The sequence below is a fragment of the Pelobates fuscus genome, chromosome 12 (assembly GCF_036172605.1).
Source record: "Pelobates fuscus isolate aPelFus1 chromosome 12, aPelFus1.pri, whole genome shotgun sequence".
NCBI classification, from domain to species: Eukaryota; Metazoa; Chordata; class Amphibia; order Anura; family Pelobatidae; genus Pelobates; species Pelobates fuscus.
In genome coordinates, this window is record NC_086328.1 from 136,532,269 (window position 1) to 136,549,742 (window position 17,474).

The 17,474-nt window shown below is 44.6% G+C and overlaps 1 protein-coding gene across 1 annotated transcript in view; it reads left to right on the forward strand.

Moving 5' to 3' along the window:
• VWCE (von Willebrand factor C and EGF domains) overlaps positions 1-17,474 on the forward strand; it is a 92,156-nt gene that overhangs the window by 47,674 nt on the left and 27,008 nt on the right. Inside the window, exons 19-20 of the mRNA XM_063437420.1 lie at positions 11,441-11,537; positions 16,831-16,913. Coding sequence (XP_063293490.1) covers positions 11,441-11,537; positions 16,831-16,913 — 180 coding nt within the window. The remainder of the gene's footprint in view (positions 1-11,440; positions 11,538-16,830; positions 16,914-17,474) is intronic.

Consider the following 17,474-nt stretch of genomic DNA (forward strand, 5'->3'; position numbering starts at 1 on the left):
AAGGGGAAAAAATGAAAATGATATCTTACTAAGAAGGAGACCCAAAATGAAAATGGGATAAGACAAGGCTAGTTGCTCAAAAATAGCAACTATAATGCAGATAATTATCCCTGCATTATAGTTGCTATTTTTGAGCAACTAGCCTTGTTTTATCCCATTTTCATTTTGGGTCTCCTTCTTAGTAAGATATCATTTTCATTTTTTCCCCTTATTTTGGGCTTTTGTTTGTGTGAATTTATTTTTGTTTATTTCTAGTATGTACAGATTAATCTGCATAAAAGGCCAGAGACATCATCTAAAAGTGGTAAAGGGAGTTCACCCTGAAGGTAGCCAAGACCGCTTTATCTCATCCATTCTGAAAGTGGACCACCAGGTCCTTTGCTGCAGTAGCTGGAACCATGGCTGGTCTAGGTGAATGGAAAAGTGCATCCAACACCACTGCTTTGACTTGCCTAGGCAACAGTAAGGACACCAGCAGGTGTCTTAAAAAATCTCTGCCTGTGCAATGTACTCCAAGACACCTCTTATCTTCAAGTTGTTCTGACGTAGCATATCATCCTGGGCAGTGAAGCATCGTTCATATGTTTGATTCTGCTGATAAAACTCCTGGACCTCTTGTTGAAGCAGCATAATTTGTTGTGTGCCTTTATGGGAGTCCCTCTCTAGTGCTCCAAGATGGCCTGTCAGGTTCTGCAAGTCCCTGCGTATTGTGGCCATATCAGCCAGTATGTTTCCCTCAAGACTGATGTTATCACTGGAGATGAGTCTGGCCCTACTGGACAAAACGGAGGAGCTACAAGAGCAGGTAGGTTTTCCTCTTCAGCCCCAAAGGACAGATTATCTGAGATGTCTGAGCAGTCCTCAGGAAAAGAGTCATCTTGGGCCAGAGAGCGAGATTGGCTAATACTCATTTCAAAACTGAGCTTGTTTGGTTTCTCTTTTTCAGTCTTCAGTCCCATGGCGTGTAAGTGGGACAGGAGATCCCACAAATACTCACCCGTTATGAGCAAAAAGGCTTTAGATATGGAGTTCAATTTCAGCTTGGCTAGGAGCTCTCAAATCTGCGCCCCCAGAAAAAAAATCTTAATATCAGTTGTTATCAATCAATTTGCCGTCAATGTTTTTTAAATATTAATTTTTTTTACATCTAAAAATTCTAACAAAGGCTAAATTATTTATGACTAGATTTTGCAGCAACCTTTCAGATCCTGTAATATTCTATATAATAATTTAATACCTTCTGCCAGTTCCGAGGTTATGATACAACAAAAAAAACTGGTTTCACTTTCAAACAGATGTAATTTACCTTAAACAATCGTATCTCGGGGCCGGGCCGGGCCGCCGAGCTGGTCGGTCGCAGGCCAGCAGAGCTCCTGCTACACCACTTAATTAATCGATTTAAAAACATGCCTATATACCGAAAAGCCGACCGACGGCAACGAAGCCTGAAGCAGGGGGACCGCTGGATCCAGGGAGAGGCTGGCTCTCCGAGCTACAGTCCCCTGGAGGGGAAATCCTCACGGACTTGCCTGAGGCCTACTCCGGTGGTGAGTGGGGCGGACGGCCGCTGCCCCACTGGCCTGCCACACAGCACCCAACCTGGAGCACAACGCTGGGCGGACTCGGCCTCGTTCCCCCCCCTATGGACCGGGGGGGTGATCCCGGTCCTCACCCCAAGGCCTTGATCGGGAAACCACGGCCGAAGCTGAGAGGTCTAACCGCTAGGCCCAAGATGGCGGGCGCCATGTGCGCAAGCGACGAAGTACAGACTAACACCTAACACAGGCGCCCGAGACTGACAAGGTGGCCCCAGCTCTCAGATGGGGCTGAGCCGAGAAGCGAGTTCACTTACCCCCGCAGTCACTTCACTCAACGAATGCAATGGCGGCATAGGAGGTAACTCGCAAACAGATGGAAAGTGCCTCTGACACGGAGACAAGCCGACCATCCGCCCCACTCCAAGCCTGTAACAGACTCACCCAGGGACCGAAAACCGGGCTCCCCTTCACGGCAGACGCCGACAATTTGATTATCGGAGAGACGAGCACACTCCCGCACAGCTACAGCCCTATGGGAACCAACGAACACTCCACAATGCAGCATGGGGGGACTGCGCCCTGATACCTGCCATGATGGACACTCACTTCTCGGCATGATCACAAGGCAGAGCGGATTTTTCAAGCTCATGGGACTCTCGCTGAGCGTGGGGTCTCTGGACCGCCAGGAAGACTGCCACCAGCAGAGGCAACAATGGTGGTCCCGGTCGGCGGGGGTGATATAAGCAATGAAGCGACTCACTTACTCATAATTATAATTTAATTTACTTACAAAGCGTTGACTGTTCTGCAAGATGTTTATACTGTACCAGCATTAGCTAACTTACTTATAGCTACTTATATATGTCTAAAGCTAAGTGTATGCTAACTTACTTATAACTACTTACATATGACTAAAGCTAAGTGTATGCTAACTTACTTATAACTACTCATATATGTCTAAAGCTAAGTGTATGCTAACTTACTTATAACTACTCATATATGTCTAAAGCTAAGTGTATGCTAACTTACTTATAACTACTTATATATGTCTAAAGCTAAGTGTATGCTAACTTACTTATAACTACTTACACATGACTAAAGCTAAGTGTATGCTAACTTACTTATAACTACTTACACATGACTAAAGCTACGTGTATGCTAACTTACTTATAACTACTCATATATGTCTAAAGCTAAGTGTATGCTAACTTACTTATAACTACTTATATATGTCTAGAGCTAAGTGTATGTTAACTTACTTATAACTACTTATATGTGTCTAAAGCTAAGTGTTTAAGTCTGTTAAAAAAAAAAAAAATGTGCCTGTCATTCTTGTGCCCCACATGTCAAGCGTGGGAAAGGCCAAAGGACTGCTTTTGGGGCACCTCTCGCCACTCTGTACAATTTGCGTGCACAGCAAAAATAAAGAATTTAAAAAAAAAAAAACAATCGTATCTCTTGCAGGGTCTAGCAAGCTATTAACAAAGCAGGGGATAAGAAAATCTAAATTAAACAGAACTTGCAATAAAGGAAGGATAAACTTTAGATGACTCTTTACAGGAAGTGTTTATGGAAGGCTGTGCAAGTCACATGCAGGGAGGTGTGACTAGGGTTAATAAACAAAGTGATTTAACTCCTAAGTGGCAGATAACTGAGCAGTGAGACTGCAGGGGCATGAACTATACACCAAAACTGCTTTATTAAGCTAAAGTTATTTTGGTGACTATAGTGTCCCTTTAATTTCCCCTCTTTCTAATTTTAATTTTCTTTGTCTCAAATCACATACATCACTAATTTTTGTTTTCCGTTTTGATTGATCTTTGTAGATGTTACCAATAAAAGTGATTTTTTTTTTTTTTTTTATTAATTCTTTATTTTGGAATTTTTTATAAAGGTTATGAAACATAGGGTGGGGGTACAGAAAAGAAAATAGGGAGTTACAGTTTGCGGTACAAAATTCGGCATACATTTATGTGCTTTGTTTTTCTTTTGTTAATAGTGAGTTTACATTTCATTCCTGCCTTTCGGTTGTTTGTCTATGGTCGTTGCCTGTGTTGTCGTTAGGTAAGCCTTTATTGTCTCTGTTTCGGCTCCCTTGATGGGTTAGTCTTGGGTGTGGGGTGGGTTACAGAAAAAGAAAGAGGGGTGGGGGGAGAGGTGTCTCGTCTTGTACCTGTCACTTGTATTTTTGTAGGTGGCGGTATCTGTTCTTATGCGGAGTAGCGCTTATGGTAGGCTGGTTTTCCTTTTTGGTTGTCACTGTGGGCAACACGTCTATGTTATCGTGCCTCTTTTTGAGGCTACCGGTTTCAGGTACTTGCGGTCCAATGGTGCATGATGTGGTGAGGGTGGTTCCCTCTTTGAGTAGATGCCATTGCGGCTGATGAGTCAAGAAGATGGGATTTTGTAGGAAGTGTGTTGTCGAGTGTTTCGTGTTGTGTTGCTTGGGTTGTGCGCGGTTTGAGGAGTTTGTGTCGTGGTGGGGGTATTGTGTCACTTTTTGAATTTGGAGGTGTGGTGTGTTTGTGTTGTGTTTGGTAGCTGGGTCGTGGGTGGATTCAGTGGGGTTCCTTGGTGTTGGGTTTCGGTGTGTGGGGTGGGTGGAGTGAGTGTGTTGTCGGTATGAGGTACTCTGGTGAGTGGGTTTTATGTCTTGGTTTCGGTGCGCGTGCAATACTGTTGGTGTGGGGGGGTTCCCTGAATTGTGTCGTCTGTTGGGGTTGGGGGGGCGTAGTTATTAGGTTGGGAAGGGACGGGGGGTAGGTGGGGAGGAGGGGGGGCTAGGGTGCAGGCCGGGGAGTCTCCCTCCGTAGGTCTGTGGGTGGGATGGCCTTGGGCAGGTTGGAGTGATACCAGTTGCCTGTGTTGTAGGGTTAGGGTGGGGGAAGTGGGAACTCGTAAAGCCATAGGTCCCAGATTTTGTTGTATGCGATGATAGAGTCGTGGACTATGGCAGAGAGTTTATCCATCTTCCTGGTTTTGTCTATTTTGCGTAGTACTATTTGTAGTGATGGCACTTCTGGTCTGCTCCAGGCTTCTGCGATAGCCCTTTTAGTTGCCAGGGCGATTTTAGCTATTAGTTTGTTTTGGCATCTAGGGGTGTGTTCCAGGGGCTTTGAGAGGAGCCATGTCCAAGGGTCGGTTGGGACCGTAGAGTGAAGTACCCTATATGTCAATTGTGAAACTTGGAGCCAAAGTGAGGCAATCTGAGCGCATTCCCACCAGACGTGGAGGTATGTGCCCTTTTCCCCGCATTGTTTCCAACAAAGATCGGAGTTGGAGATTCCCATTTGTTTTAGCCTGAGAGGGGTGAGGTACCATCGCGTGAGGGTTTTGTATGCTTGTTCCTTATGGTTCACACACATGGAGACCGTGGCTGTGGCTTCCCATATGGCTCCCCAGTCTGATGGATGGTCTGGTGGCCCAAGATCCCTCTTCAAAGCCGACACATATGTGAGGGATCCCTCTGTAGGGGCGGTGATTATGGTTGTGTAGAGGTGGGAGATCTGACTATTTTGAATGGGGCTGGACATGCAAGCTTTTTCGAAGGGGGTTAGTTTTGTGGTTTCCGCTGTTCTGTGTGTTGGGGTGTCTAAGAAGCTTCTTATTTGGATGTAGCGAAAGTGGTCGAACGTGGTCAGTGGTGTTTGTTGGGGTAGGTCTGAGAATGGTAGCAAGTTGCCATTGCGATAGAAGTGGTAGAAGCGAGTGAGGTCGTTATCTTCGAATCTGGTGAAATGTTGGGGAGTCATGCCGGGACTGAAATGTGTATTGAGCAGTATTGGGGTGAGTGGTGAGGGGGTTGTGGTCAGGGAGCTTTTTTTGGCGACTCTATCCCATATGTTGAATGAGTTGATTATTGCTGGGGTGGTGTTGGGTAGTTGTGGTCTTGCTTGTTTAGGTAGACACATATAAAGGGATGGGAAGTCCCTGCCAAATATGTCGTGTTCCAGGTCTACCCATCTCTTTATGCCATATGGAGCGTGCATATGTTGTACCTGGGCTAGTTGTGCCGCGTGGTAATAATGTATGTAGTGGGGGAGGCCCAACCCTCCTGCTCTGTTCGGGATGTAGAGGGTTGCTCTTTTAATTCTGGCTCTTTTGTTGGCCCAAATAAAATGGTCTGTCTGAGTTTGCAGTTTCTTGAGGTCAGTGTTCCCAATGGGTATGGGAAGGGCCTGGAACAGATAGAGGAACCTGGGGAGCAGGTTCATTTTGACCGACGCCAGTCTCCCTAACCATGATATAGAGAGGCCGGCCCATGTTTGTAGGTCTTGTGTTGCCTGTTGTAGTAGAGGGGTGTAGTTACATGCATATGTCTGGGTAAGGTCTTTTGGGAGACGGGTACCAAGGTAGTTTATCTTTGAGTTTGTGAGGTCAAACGGGTATAAGTTTGCCATGGTTTGAAGTTGTTGTGGTTCTATCTGGATGGCAAGGGCTTCCGTTTTTCCTATGTTTAGTTTGTAGCCCGAGATGGTTGCATAGTCTTGTATGGCGTTGAGGAGAGTGGGTATGGAATCAATGGGGTTGGTGATGGTCAGTAGCACGTCATCGGCATAGGCCGCTGCTTTATATTCCTCTGTTTGTATTTTAAGTCCAGTGATTGCATTGGTTTGTCGTAGTGTTTGCAGAAAGGGCTCAAGTGAAAGGGCGAAGAGAATGGGGGATAGGGGGCAGCCTTGTCTCGTGCCATTTTGTATGGTGAATGATGGTGGGTGGGTGAGTGGTAGCAAGAGGTTGGCAGTGGGGGAGGCGTATAGTGTCTGGAGGACCGTTATGAAGGGCTGTGGGAATTGGAATTTGCGTAGGGTTGCGAATAGGAATGGCCAGAGCAGGCGGCCAAACGCTTTTTCAGCGTCAAGTTACAGTATTAGGGTGGGGATTCTTTTTTGTGTTCCGGTCCATATGAGGTCGTAAGTACGCCTAATGTTGTCGCAGGCTTGTCTATTGGGGATGAAACCCACCTGATCCGGGTGTATTAGTTTGTGTAAGAAGGGGTTGAGTCGGTTGGCCAGAATCTTCGTGAAAAGCTTGATGTCTACGTTTATTAGTGAGATGGGGCGGTAGTGTCCTGGGTCTAGTAAAGTTTTATTTGGCTTTGGGAGGAGGCAGATATTTGCTTGTAGCATTTCGTTAGGTAGTGGATCTCCTGCCAGAATCGAGTTGTAGAGTTGCAAAGATATGGGGAGAGTGAGGTTGTGAACGTTTTGTAGTACAGTCCTGTGTATCCATCTGGGCCTGGGCATTTATTTGGTTTGTGGTTTTTGATGGCTTTAGCGACTTCGTCTTCTGTTATCGGGGTGGCTATTTGTTCTGCTGCTGAGTGTTTGAGTGCTGGTAGTGTGGTGGAGGATAAGTAACGGTCCGTGAGGTCGCGTAGGATGTCGGGGTTGAGGCGCGCCTGTGGGTTGTGGTCGTATAGATTGGCAAAGTATCTTTGAAATACTCTTGCTATTTGATCTGGGAGGTCTTTTATTTGACCATCCAGGGCAGCGATTTTATCAATGTGTTTGTGTGTGGTGCGTTGGCGTAATCTGCGGGCTAGCAGTGTGTCTGCTTTGTTGGACTTCTCGTAGTATAGCTGTTTGGTCCATTGGAGAGCTTTTGCTGCATCCGCTGCCATGAACTCTTTCAGCTCTGCTTGGCAGGCCGTGATTTGCTTTAGTATGTTCGGGGTTGGGTCTGATTTAAATTGGGTTTCTAGTGTTCTTAGTTGTTTGAGTGTGTGGTCCAGCCTCCGAAGGCGTTGTTTCTTTTGGGCTGAGGCGAGGTTGATGAGCACGCCTCGGAGGACTGTTTTGTGTGCTGCCCATAAGATTCCGTCAGACTGTACTGAGGGTGTGTTTATTGTGAAATATTCGGTAATCGCCTTTTGGATGGTTTCAGTGTTGGCTGGGTTGTGTAGGAGTGGGGTTTAGTCTCCATGTCAGGGTCGTGCTATGTTTGGTAGGTTGACTGTTATGGTGATGCCTGCGTGGTCTGACCACGTTATGGAGCCTATGGCCGAGGTCTTGATGTGCTGTGTGAGAGATGGGGATATGAGGAACATGTCTATTCTGGAGTGGGAATGATGGGGGTGTGAATAGAAGGTGTAGTCTCTTGTCGTCGGATGTTGGATTCTCCATATGTCAAGTAGGTTGGTTGTTGTCGTGAAGGCTAGGAGTAGCTTGTCAGCTTTGGCTGTGGGAGGATGGTTGTGTGTGTGTTGCCCTGTCCGGTGCCTGTCTTGGGTTGTGGCATTGAAATCGCCGCCCACCGTGAGGTGGTGTGATGGAAACAGTTTCAGGTGTGCTTGTATATTGGTCCAGAACGATTTGTTTGGTTGATTGGGTGCGTATATAGAGGTGAACGCGTATTTTTGACGACCTATATGGCCTGAGATTGTGATGTATCTGCCTTGTGGGTCTGAGTGCGTTTGTGTGACGTGTAGGGGGCATGATTTGCGAGTCATAATTGCTGCCCCATTTTGTTTGCCTGATGGGGAATTCGCTGTGTAATGCTTGTTGTAGTGTCGGCTTAGGAGAGGGAACGGTGCAAAGTGGGTTTCCTGGAGCAGGAGGATGTCAGCTTTTGATCTGTTTTCCCACCGTAGGAATTGGTGGCGCTTAGAGGGATTATTCAAGCCCTTGCAGTTGATGGATATGCAGGTTAGGGTGCTGTTTTTATTGGGTTTGTCGGGTTGCTTGCCTTGCATTCCGGTGCTAATGGTTGGGGTGGTTGGCTGGGCCAACTCCTTTCACATTCAGCCAGTCCCATGCACACACAATCACACTCAGCCAACTCCACACATAACTGGCCACCACAATCACACTCACCTACCCACCACACACATATAACTGGCCCTCACCACCATCACACTCAGCCACCACACACATATAACTGGCCACCACAATCACACTCAGCCCCCACACACATATAACTGCCCACCACCACCATCACACTCAGTCACCACACACATATAACTGGCCACCACAATCACACTCAGCCGCCACATACATATAACTGGCCACCACAATCACACTCAGCCACCACACACATATAACTGCCCATCACCACCATCACACTCAGCCACCACACACATATAACTGGCCACCACAATCACACTCAGCCCCCACACACATATAACTGGCCACCACAATCACACTCAGCCCCCACACACATATAACTGGCCATCACCACCATCACACTCAGCCACCACACACATATAACTGGCCACCACAATCACACTCAGCCACTACACACAAATAACTGGCCATCACCACCATCACACTCAGCCACCACACACATATAACTGTCCACCACAATCACACTCAGCCACTACACACATATAACTGCCCATCACCACCATCACACTCAGCCACCACACACATATAACTGGCCACCACAATCACACTCAGCCACTACACACATATAACTGCCCATCACCACCATCACACTCAGCCACCACACACATATAACTGGCCACCACAATCACACTCAGCCACTACACACACATAACTGGCCATCACCACCATCACACTCAGCCACTACACACACATAACTGCCCATCACCACCATCACACTCAGCCACCACACACATATAACTGTCCACCACAATCACACATATAACTGCCCATCACCACCATCACACTCAGCCACCACACACATATAACTGGCCACCACAATCACACTCAGCCACTACACACACATAACTGGCCATCACCACCATCACACTCAGCCACCACACACATATAACTGGCCATCACCACAATCACACTCAGCCACTACACACAAATAACTGGCCATCACCACATCACACTCAGCCACCACACACATATAACTGGCCACCACAATCACACTCAGCCCCCACACACATATAACTGGCCATCACCACATCACACTCAGCCACCACACACATATAACTGGCCACCACAATCACACTCAGCCACTACACACATATAACTGGCCATCACCACCATCACACACATATAACTGGCCACCACAATCATATAACTGGCCACCACCATCACACTCAGCCACTACACACAAATAACTAGCGATCACCACTATCACACTCAGCCACCACACACATATAACTGGCCACCACAATCACACTCACCCACCACACACACATATAACTGACGATCACACTCAGCCACCATACACATATAACTGGCCATCACCACCATCACACTCAGCCACCACACAGATATAACTGGCCATCACCACCATCACACTCAGCCACCACACACATATAACTGGCCATCACCACCATCACACTCAGCCACCACACACATATAACTGGCCATCACCACAATCACACTTAGCCACCACACACATTTAACTGGTCATCACCGCCATCACACTCAGCCACCACACACATATAACTGGCCACCACATCACACTCAGCCACCACACACATATAACTGCCCATCACCATCATCACACTCAGCCGCCACCACAATCACACACGTCCTACTCAGGTGTATAGCTTGGGGGGAGAACAATGGGGGGGGGGGGGGCTGTCTTCCATTCTTACCCTGTGGCAGGGGTTCCTCCTAGCTGCCTGTGCCCCAATTTAATTATATCCTAATCTCCAGTTTTCTCCCAGAATGTTACAGTGGTATGTGTGTTCCCATGATGCACACAGACCCCTACATTAACCTAAATATATGATTTTTTATTATTTTTATTACACTGGCATCGATTTGTAAGCTGGAATCGGGAAACAAGAAACTGATGTCTGCTTGTAGCTCCTGCTTTATAATGGGCTTGGCTGCTGCATTGACATGGTTATGGAAGCATAGAGGGCAGCAGACAGCCCAGGTAGATATCTATTGTTTCTAAATGAGTTGGAGGAAGGGGGTGGTGACAAGGATGACTTTATAGGCAATAGAGAGAAATGAATCATGGGAAAATATTACGGGAGTTCCAGAAGTCCAAAGACTTCTATAGAACTTCATTAACACCAGAGACAGACCTGCATCACCTAGAAGCATGAGACGTGCCTAACATGATGCAAACTACAAATCGACCAGGGATTCAGCTTGTATCAAAATTGATGGGTCCTACGCGTTTCGTCTCCCTTAGGAAACTTCCTCAGGGACCAAATATCAAATTTCAGTTAAAACACACAATTTACATACACTGTCAAAACATCAAGTGTACAAATAAGCCTAGGCTTTGTACACTTGATGTTTTGACAGTGTATGTAAATTGTGTGTTTTAACTGAAATTTGATATTTGGTCCCTGAGGAAGTTTCCCAAGGGAGACGAAGCGCGTAGGACCAGTAATATCATTTTATTATTTTATTTTTATACTTTAAAGCCAATAAATTTCATTTTTTACCAACCATTGGGAGTGTGTGGACTTCCTAAATTTGGAATTGGCGTGGCAACCAAACAAAAGGAGGAACCCCCCAAACTACAGGGGAGGCAACCCGAGGGCTTGAAAAAACCCATCAATTTTGATACAAGCTGAATCCCTGGTCGATTTGTAGTTTGCAATAGTTGTATATGGTCACCAAGTTGGGAGGTGACTAAAGGGAAGCAAGTATCCGAAAAAGCTAAGTTTATATTGATATTTTCCACGGGTGAATAGGTGGGAGTTATACTTTGTGCCTAACATGATGTATGGGATACATGTTTTATCAATAACAATGGAGCTTATCTGTTTAATATTTTCCATAATTGTTCCGGGGCCTTGTATACCTCGACAGAGAGGGTCTCAGACATGTAATGCTGCTAATGTGATTTGTTATCAGGCAAATCAAAATACAAGAGTTATAACAAAGATGAACATTTAAACAACACAACATTTTTGTTTTATGTCAGTTAACAGCAATATTAGTAACTGAAACCTTGTGTAACATTATTTGTCTTTTGATAACAACCTGTTTCCTGTTATACATGTTTTGTTTTAGGCAGATGGCTCCATTGAGTGCAAGAAAACTGACTGTGTGGACACCTGTCCCCATCCGATTATCGTGCCAGGGCAGTGCTGCCCAGACTGCTCTGCAGGTAACCATGTACAGCGGATATTTCATATCATGGCTTTTTGTCATGTAAGAAGAAACAATAGTTTCTGTTCACTGCCGCTCCTTGTAAAATATTTATTACCATTGTACAGCGCTATGGAATCTGATGGCGCTATATAAATAATAACATAATAATTACATCCAGTGAAATGCTCCCTCGCAGGACAGGTCTTGGTAATCTAAGCGTTTTGTGTTTTACATCACCTTAAATTGTTTTTAAAGGAGAACGCAGTGAGCAGAATCTCACTGCGCACCACATGCTATTGTTTCTTGTAAGATTTGTTTGTATTGACAGGCGTCCCATGGCCATTCACTCACTACACCCGGTATTATTGCAAACTGCACTGGGGATGGAAGAATTATATTATTATAATATATGGAAGGAACTATCTGCACTATTCACGTTTTGTAAGGTTTCACGGGTTGGTCTTATACTTACAAACAGAAAAAATAAGTGCGCTAAAAACAATTTTATATATGAAGTGCAGATTTCCTCACAATATCAATAAAGTGCAAGGAGTGCAAAAAACCTGATTCCACTCTTTATAAGGTGCTATGTGCTTATATATTCAAAGTGCTTAATGCAAGAACTTAGTGATCTGTGCACACAAATCTAGTAGAGTACACTTACTTTAATCACATATTTGAAGTGACTCTCAGTTGCAGATAGTAATACATAGAAGAAAATAGAATACAAAAACATATATAGTGAAGTATTGTTTTACTAAAACAAAACTTTAAATTAATCTAAAATGCTCACTCACAAGTAGAGAGCAGATAAGCCTGCTCTACTTTAAATAGCTCCAAATATAGAATCCACTGCCTCCAATAGGGTAAAACGATTTATTTCCATAAATGGAAAACAGCACAATTTTTAAAAATCACCGGGTATTCGTGAAGACCTTCCTTTCTCCAGTTCGTGCAGCCGTCGGCTGAAAACAAACAGTCTTTCCACACTCGAGTTTGGCGGTCTCCACTCAATACTTCCGGGAGGCGGGACGTGCGTAATGACGTCACGTAGCGAGTCAGATGGCGCGTTTCGCCGAGGGATCGGCTTCTTCACTATATATGTTTTTGTATTCTATTTTCTTCTATGTATTACTATCTGCAACTGAGAGTCACTTCAAATATGTGATTAAAGTAAGTGTACTCTATTAGATTTGTGTGCACAGATCACTAAGCTCTTGCATTAAGCACTTTGAATATATAAGCACATTGCACCTTATAAACAGTGGAATCAGTTTTTTTGCACTCCTTGCACTTTATTGATATTGTGAGGAAATCTGCACTTCATATATAAAATTGTTTTTAGCGCACTTATTTTTTCTGTTTGTATTCTATTTTGTGTTTTATGAGCTGATACCCATATAGGTGCTGCTTTCTTTTTTAAAATAAGGTCACTACTATTATAATTTAAGCGCCTTTGTTCACTTGCTTATTGATATTCTATGGTCTTATACTTAGTTTACAAATCTGCGCTTTGTATCAGTAGTTATGGTACATAGCCCTTGTCTGTACCAATGCCTATGTTAAAGTGCTTTGTAAACAAGCACAGTATAAAGATTATTGAATAAATTACAATAAATATCATATTATGGCTCTGAGACACTGATATTACACCATAAGAAGGCAATGACGGATATTGCATAATATTGATATCAGACTTGGCACTGAATGAGCTACATGAAAGAGGTTATCGTTGGGAATTGTTGCCAGATACACATCCCACACACTTACAGTCTGCATTTTAATGAGTGAATCACTTATAGGCTGACAGGAGTGCTGAGGCTTCCAGATATACTTAGGGCTTCGCCCAGAAGCAACATTTGATGATGGTGCCCTAGAAGTCACATCACTCATAAATCTCTCTATAAACCTTGTCAGTTATGGGAGCCGGTATGTCAAGGAAAAAAATACAATACCGCCAGGTATTCAATACAATACGGCCCGGTATCCAATACAACACCCCCAGGTATCCAATACAATACTGCAGGCATTCAATACACTACCCCCAGGTATTCAATACAATACCCCCAGCTATTCAATACAATACCCCCAGGTATTCAATACAATACCCCCAGGTATTCAACACAATACCCCCAGAGTATTATGGAACACATGGGATGGGCAGCAGCATTGTAACCTAGCTGTGTGATACAAAAGTGAATACAAATACAAAGAAACTAGTCCTGCGCTCAAACTCCCATTACTCCTGGGCGGCAGCAACGACCATAGTACACATCAGCCCAAATATATACAGTAAAAAACAAATAATTTTTTTTTTTTCGTTGTATTTGTATTCAATACAATACTGCCAGGTACTCAATACAATACAAAAGTTTTCCTTTAAAGTGTACCTGTCATGGTTTGCATATTTAATCTAATTTTAAAGAGCGTGGGGGGGGGTGAGGGGGAGGGGAGGGGGGTGGGGGGGTGTTATAACACAGTATGGATTTCCTGACAGCAGGTAAGTAAAGATAGAACAGCTTTCAAAGCATATAGATATATAACATATAATTGCGATAAATTGTATATCCACTGCCTTGGGAGTGCTATTAGTCACCCTGTCATGACAAATTCCCTTTAAGTCTATCTGAGGAAGGAAACGCCTATTTATATTACTAGTTGGCATTTGAAAGGCTCGTAGATTTAGAAATGTCAGTGTTTTGTGCCAGTGGAACAGCTCTATCTGCATTCAGGGCTTATAGGGATTCTATAGAGTTATAGTGTTAGTGTTAGGAATACAAATCTGTATTCCTAACACTATAGAGTCTTCTGGTTTCCCCCTTCCTGGCATGTAAAGGGTTAAAAATCATGTAGTCACCCAGTTCCAGTGCCAATGTACCTCGGCTCTGGGTCGGCGCTCAGCTTCCTCTGATGTCATCAGGCTGGGGGCTAATGTGCATTGCGCAGCATTAAGCCCTCCTCATAGGAAACACAATAACTACCTTCACCAACATGTGTTGAGCAAATTGTCGGGGGCTAGTTACACCCCGGCACGCATGTTAGGTAGCCCATAACTCTGTTCCAGGCTGCCAAATGTCAATTCTATGCATAAATAATGTGTGTCATCAGTGTGCACTGCTTGTAGTACTCCTTCCTCCCTATCCCCGTGGTATATTTTTAATTCCCTGCCCTCTCTATCCCCTCTGTATATTTTTTAATTCCCCGCCCTCCCTCCTCCTTAGCCCCTCACTATATTTTTTAATTCCCCGCCCCCCCCCTCCCTATCCCCTCACTATTTTTTTTAATTCTCAGCCCTCCCTCCTCCCTATCCCCTTGGTATATTTTTTAATTCCCTGCCCTCCCTCTTCCCTATCCCCTTGGTATATTTTTTAATTCCCCGCCCTCCCTCCTCCTTATCGTCCTCCCTCCTCCCTATCCCCTTGGTATATTTTTTAATTCCCCGTCCTCCCTCCTCCCTATCCCCTTGGTATATTTTTTTAATCGCCGTCCTCCCTCCTCCCTATCCCCTTGGTATATTTTTTAATTCCCCGCCCTCCCTCCTCCCTATCCCCTTGGTATATTTTTTAATTCCCCGCCCTCCCTCCTCCCTATCCCCTTGGTATATTTTTTAATTCGCCACCCTCCCTCCTCCCTATCCCCTTGGTATATTTTTTAATTCTCCGCCCTCCCTTCTCCCTATCCCCTTGGTATATTTTTTTTAAAATCCACAGCAGGGTTTGTGCTGAGCAGAAATTATGCAAATGGTACCTGGTATCTGCCTTTGGGGTCAAAGGCCGGTTATAGCCTATCAGATCTAGAGGAGGGGTATTTAGGCCCAGTTCTCATCCTGCTCAGTGCCCTGTCGTGGTTTCCCTTGTGGTTGTCCGAGAGCGCATTATTGATTCTGGTTCTTCTGGTTATTTGACTTTGGCATTGATTTTGACTTCCCTGTTTTCTGGCATTCCTGACCCCTGGCTTTTCCTTATCGTTGTGTCTCTTTCTGTATCCCTTGACCTCGGCTATTCCTGACTATTCTTTGGTATGTTAGTCCAGCCATTCTAAGGTCCGGTATACGTTACCTATCAGTCCTCTGTGTGACACAATTCTACGTGCTGGATCATACTGTAATCCTGACACTCCTCCCTATCCCCTCACTATATTTTTTAATTCTTCGCCCTCCCTCCTCCCTATCCCCTTGGTATATTTTTTAATTCCCCGCCCTCCCTCCTCCCTATCCCCTTGGTATATTTTTTAATTCCCCGCCCTCCCTCCTCCCTATCCCCTTGGTATATTTTTTAATTCCCCGCCCTCCCTCCTCCCTATCCCCTTGGTATATTTTTTAATTCGCTGTCCTCCCTCCTCCCTATCCCCTTGGTATATTTTTTATTCCCCTCCCTCCTCCCTATCCCCTTACTATATATTTTTAATTCTCCGCCATCCCTACTCACTATATTTTTTGATTCCCCACCCCCCACCTCCCCATCCCCTTGGTATATTTTTTACTTCCCCGCTCTCCCTCCTTCCTATCCAGTCACTATATTTGTAATTCTCCGCCCTCCCTATCCCCTGACTATAATTTTTAATTCTCCGCTGTCCCTCCTTCCTATGCCCTTGATCTATTTTTTAATTCCCCGCCACCCCTCCTCCCTATATTTTTTAATTCCCCGCCCTCCCTCCTCTCTATCCTGTCACTATATTATTTTAATTCCCCGCCCTCCCTCCTCCCTATTCCCTCACTATATTTTTTGATTCCCCGCCCTCCTTCCTTTTTGCTCCCTCTCATTTTCCTTAGCCATCTCAGAGCATGCGCTCTGAGCCGCAGCACAGATCAGAGAAATGGAGGCTACCTCAATCTCAATTAATAAAAAGGTCCAGACTGATCATAACTGATAAAGTAAACCAAACATAATCTAGAACAGGTACAAAGGATAGATAATACTTCGGCTACTAGACAACGGTAGCCTACTTAACAGATTGTAAGAGTACCTCACATGCTAAAGGGAAGCTGTAAAATATAACTATGTACCTCGGCCACTGAGAACTCTTATCTTGAGCAGCTTAGAGAATCCCCAGAATGAGAAATAATAGGAGTGAGGCAGATGGATTCGCTGGTAGTCTAATAAATAAGTAATAGTGAGATATTTCTAATATCTCGGCTACCAGAGGGTTAATCCTAGTAGCCTTCAACATCTATCTATGTTGCATTTGCCAGCAAGACCTCGACGATGCATGAATTAACACTAAGATATTGCATCTCCATGGTATATGTGTCAGCTATTGTAACCCCCCACCCAGCATGATCCCGCTGTCTCCATGTTCTGTTAATCTAGGTTGCTCCTACGGGAGACGGACATTCAGGAACAACGAGAGCTTCCCTTCCACCACAGACCCCTGTTTGACCTGCATCTGTCTGGTAAGAGGTTATAATGGGAAGTGCTTGTGATTGCTAAATAAAGTAGACATATATTAGCTCATTCAGGAGTAGGCAACCTTTGGCACTGTAGGTGTTGTGGGCTACATCTCCGATGATGCTCTTACAGACGTATTGCTGGCAAAGCATCGAGGGAGATGCAGATCACAACTTCTTTAGTGCCTAATGTTGCCTACGGCTGCTCGAGTCTATTATAATCTCATTTTATGCTACATATTGGATCTATATCATCAGGGTATATACAGTCCAAAACACAGAATTAAAATAATATTAGTGACATGGTCAGGGAAGGATTTATATCTATATCTCAAGCACAGATAACGCCTTCCAATGCATATATTTCAAATGTTGTTGTAACTGTGTGTTTTGAAGAGCGTTATAGAGGTGTTACAGTAATATTTATAATGTATCTGTTTATAATGCTGCAGCTAAAGTGAGGATAGGGTTGTGGGGAAAGTGAAGGTAGGTTTGGTGGCAGGGAGGAGGTGGATAATGTGAGGGTTAGTGTAAGGTGCAGGTTAGGGGGGTTAGAATAAATCCAGT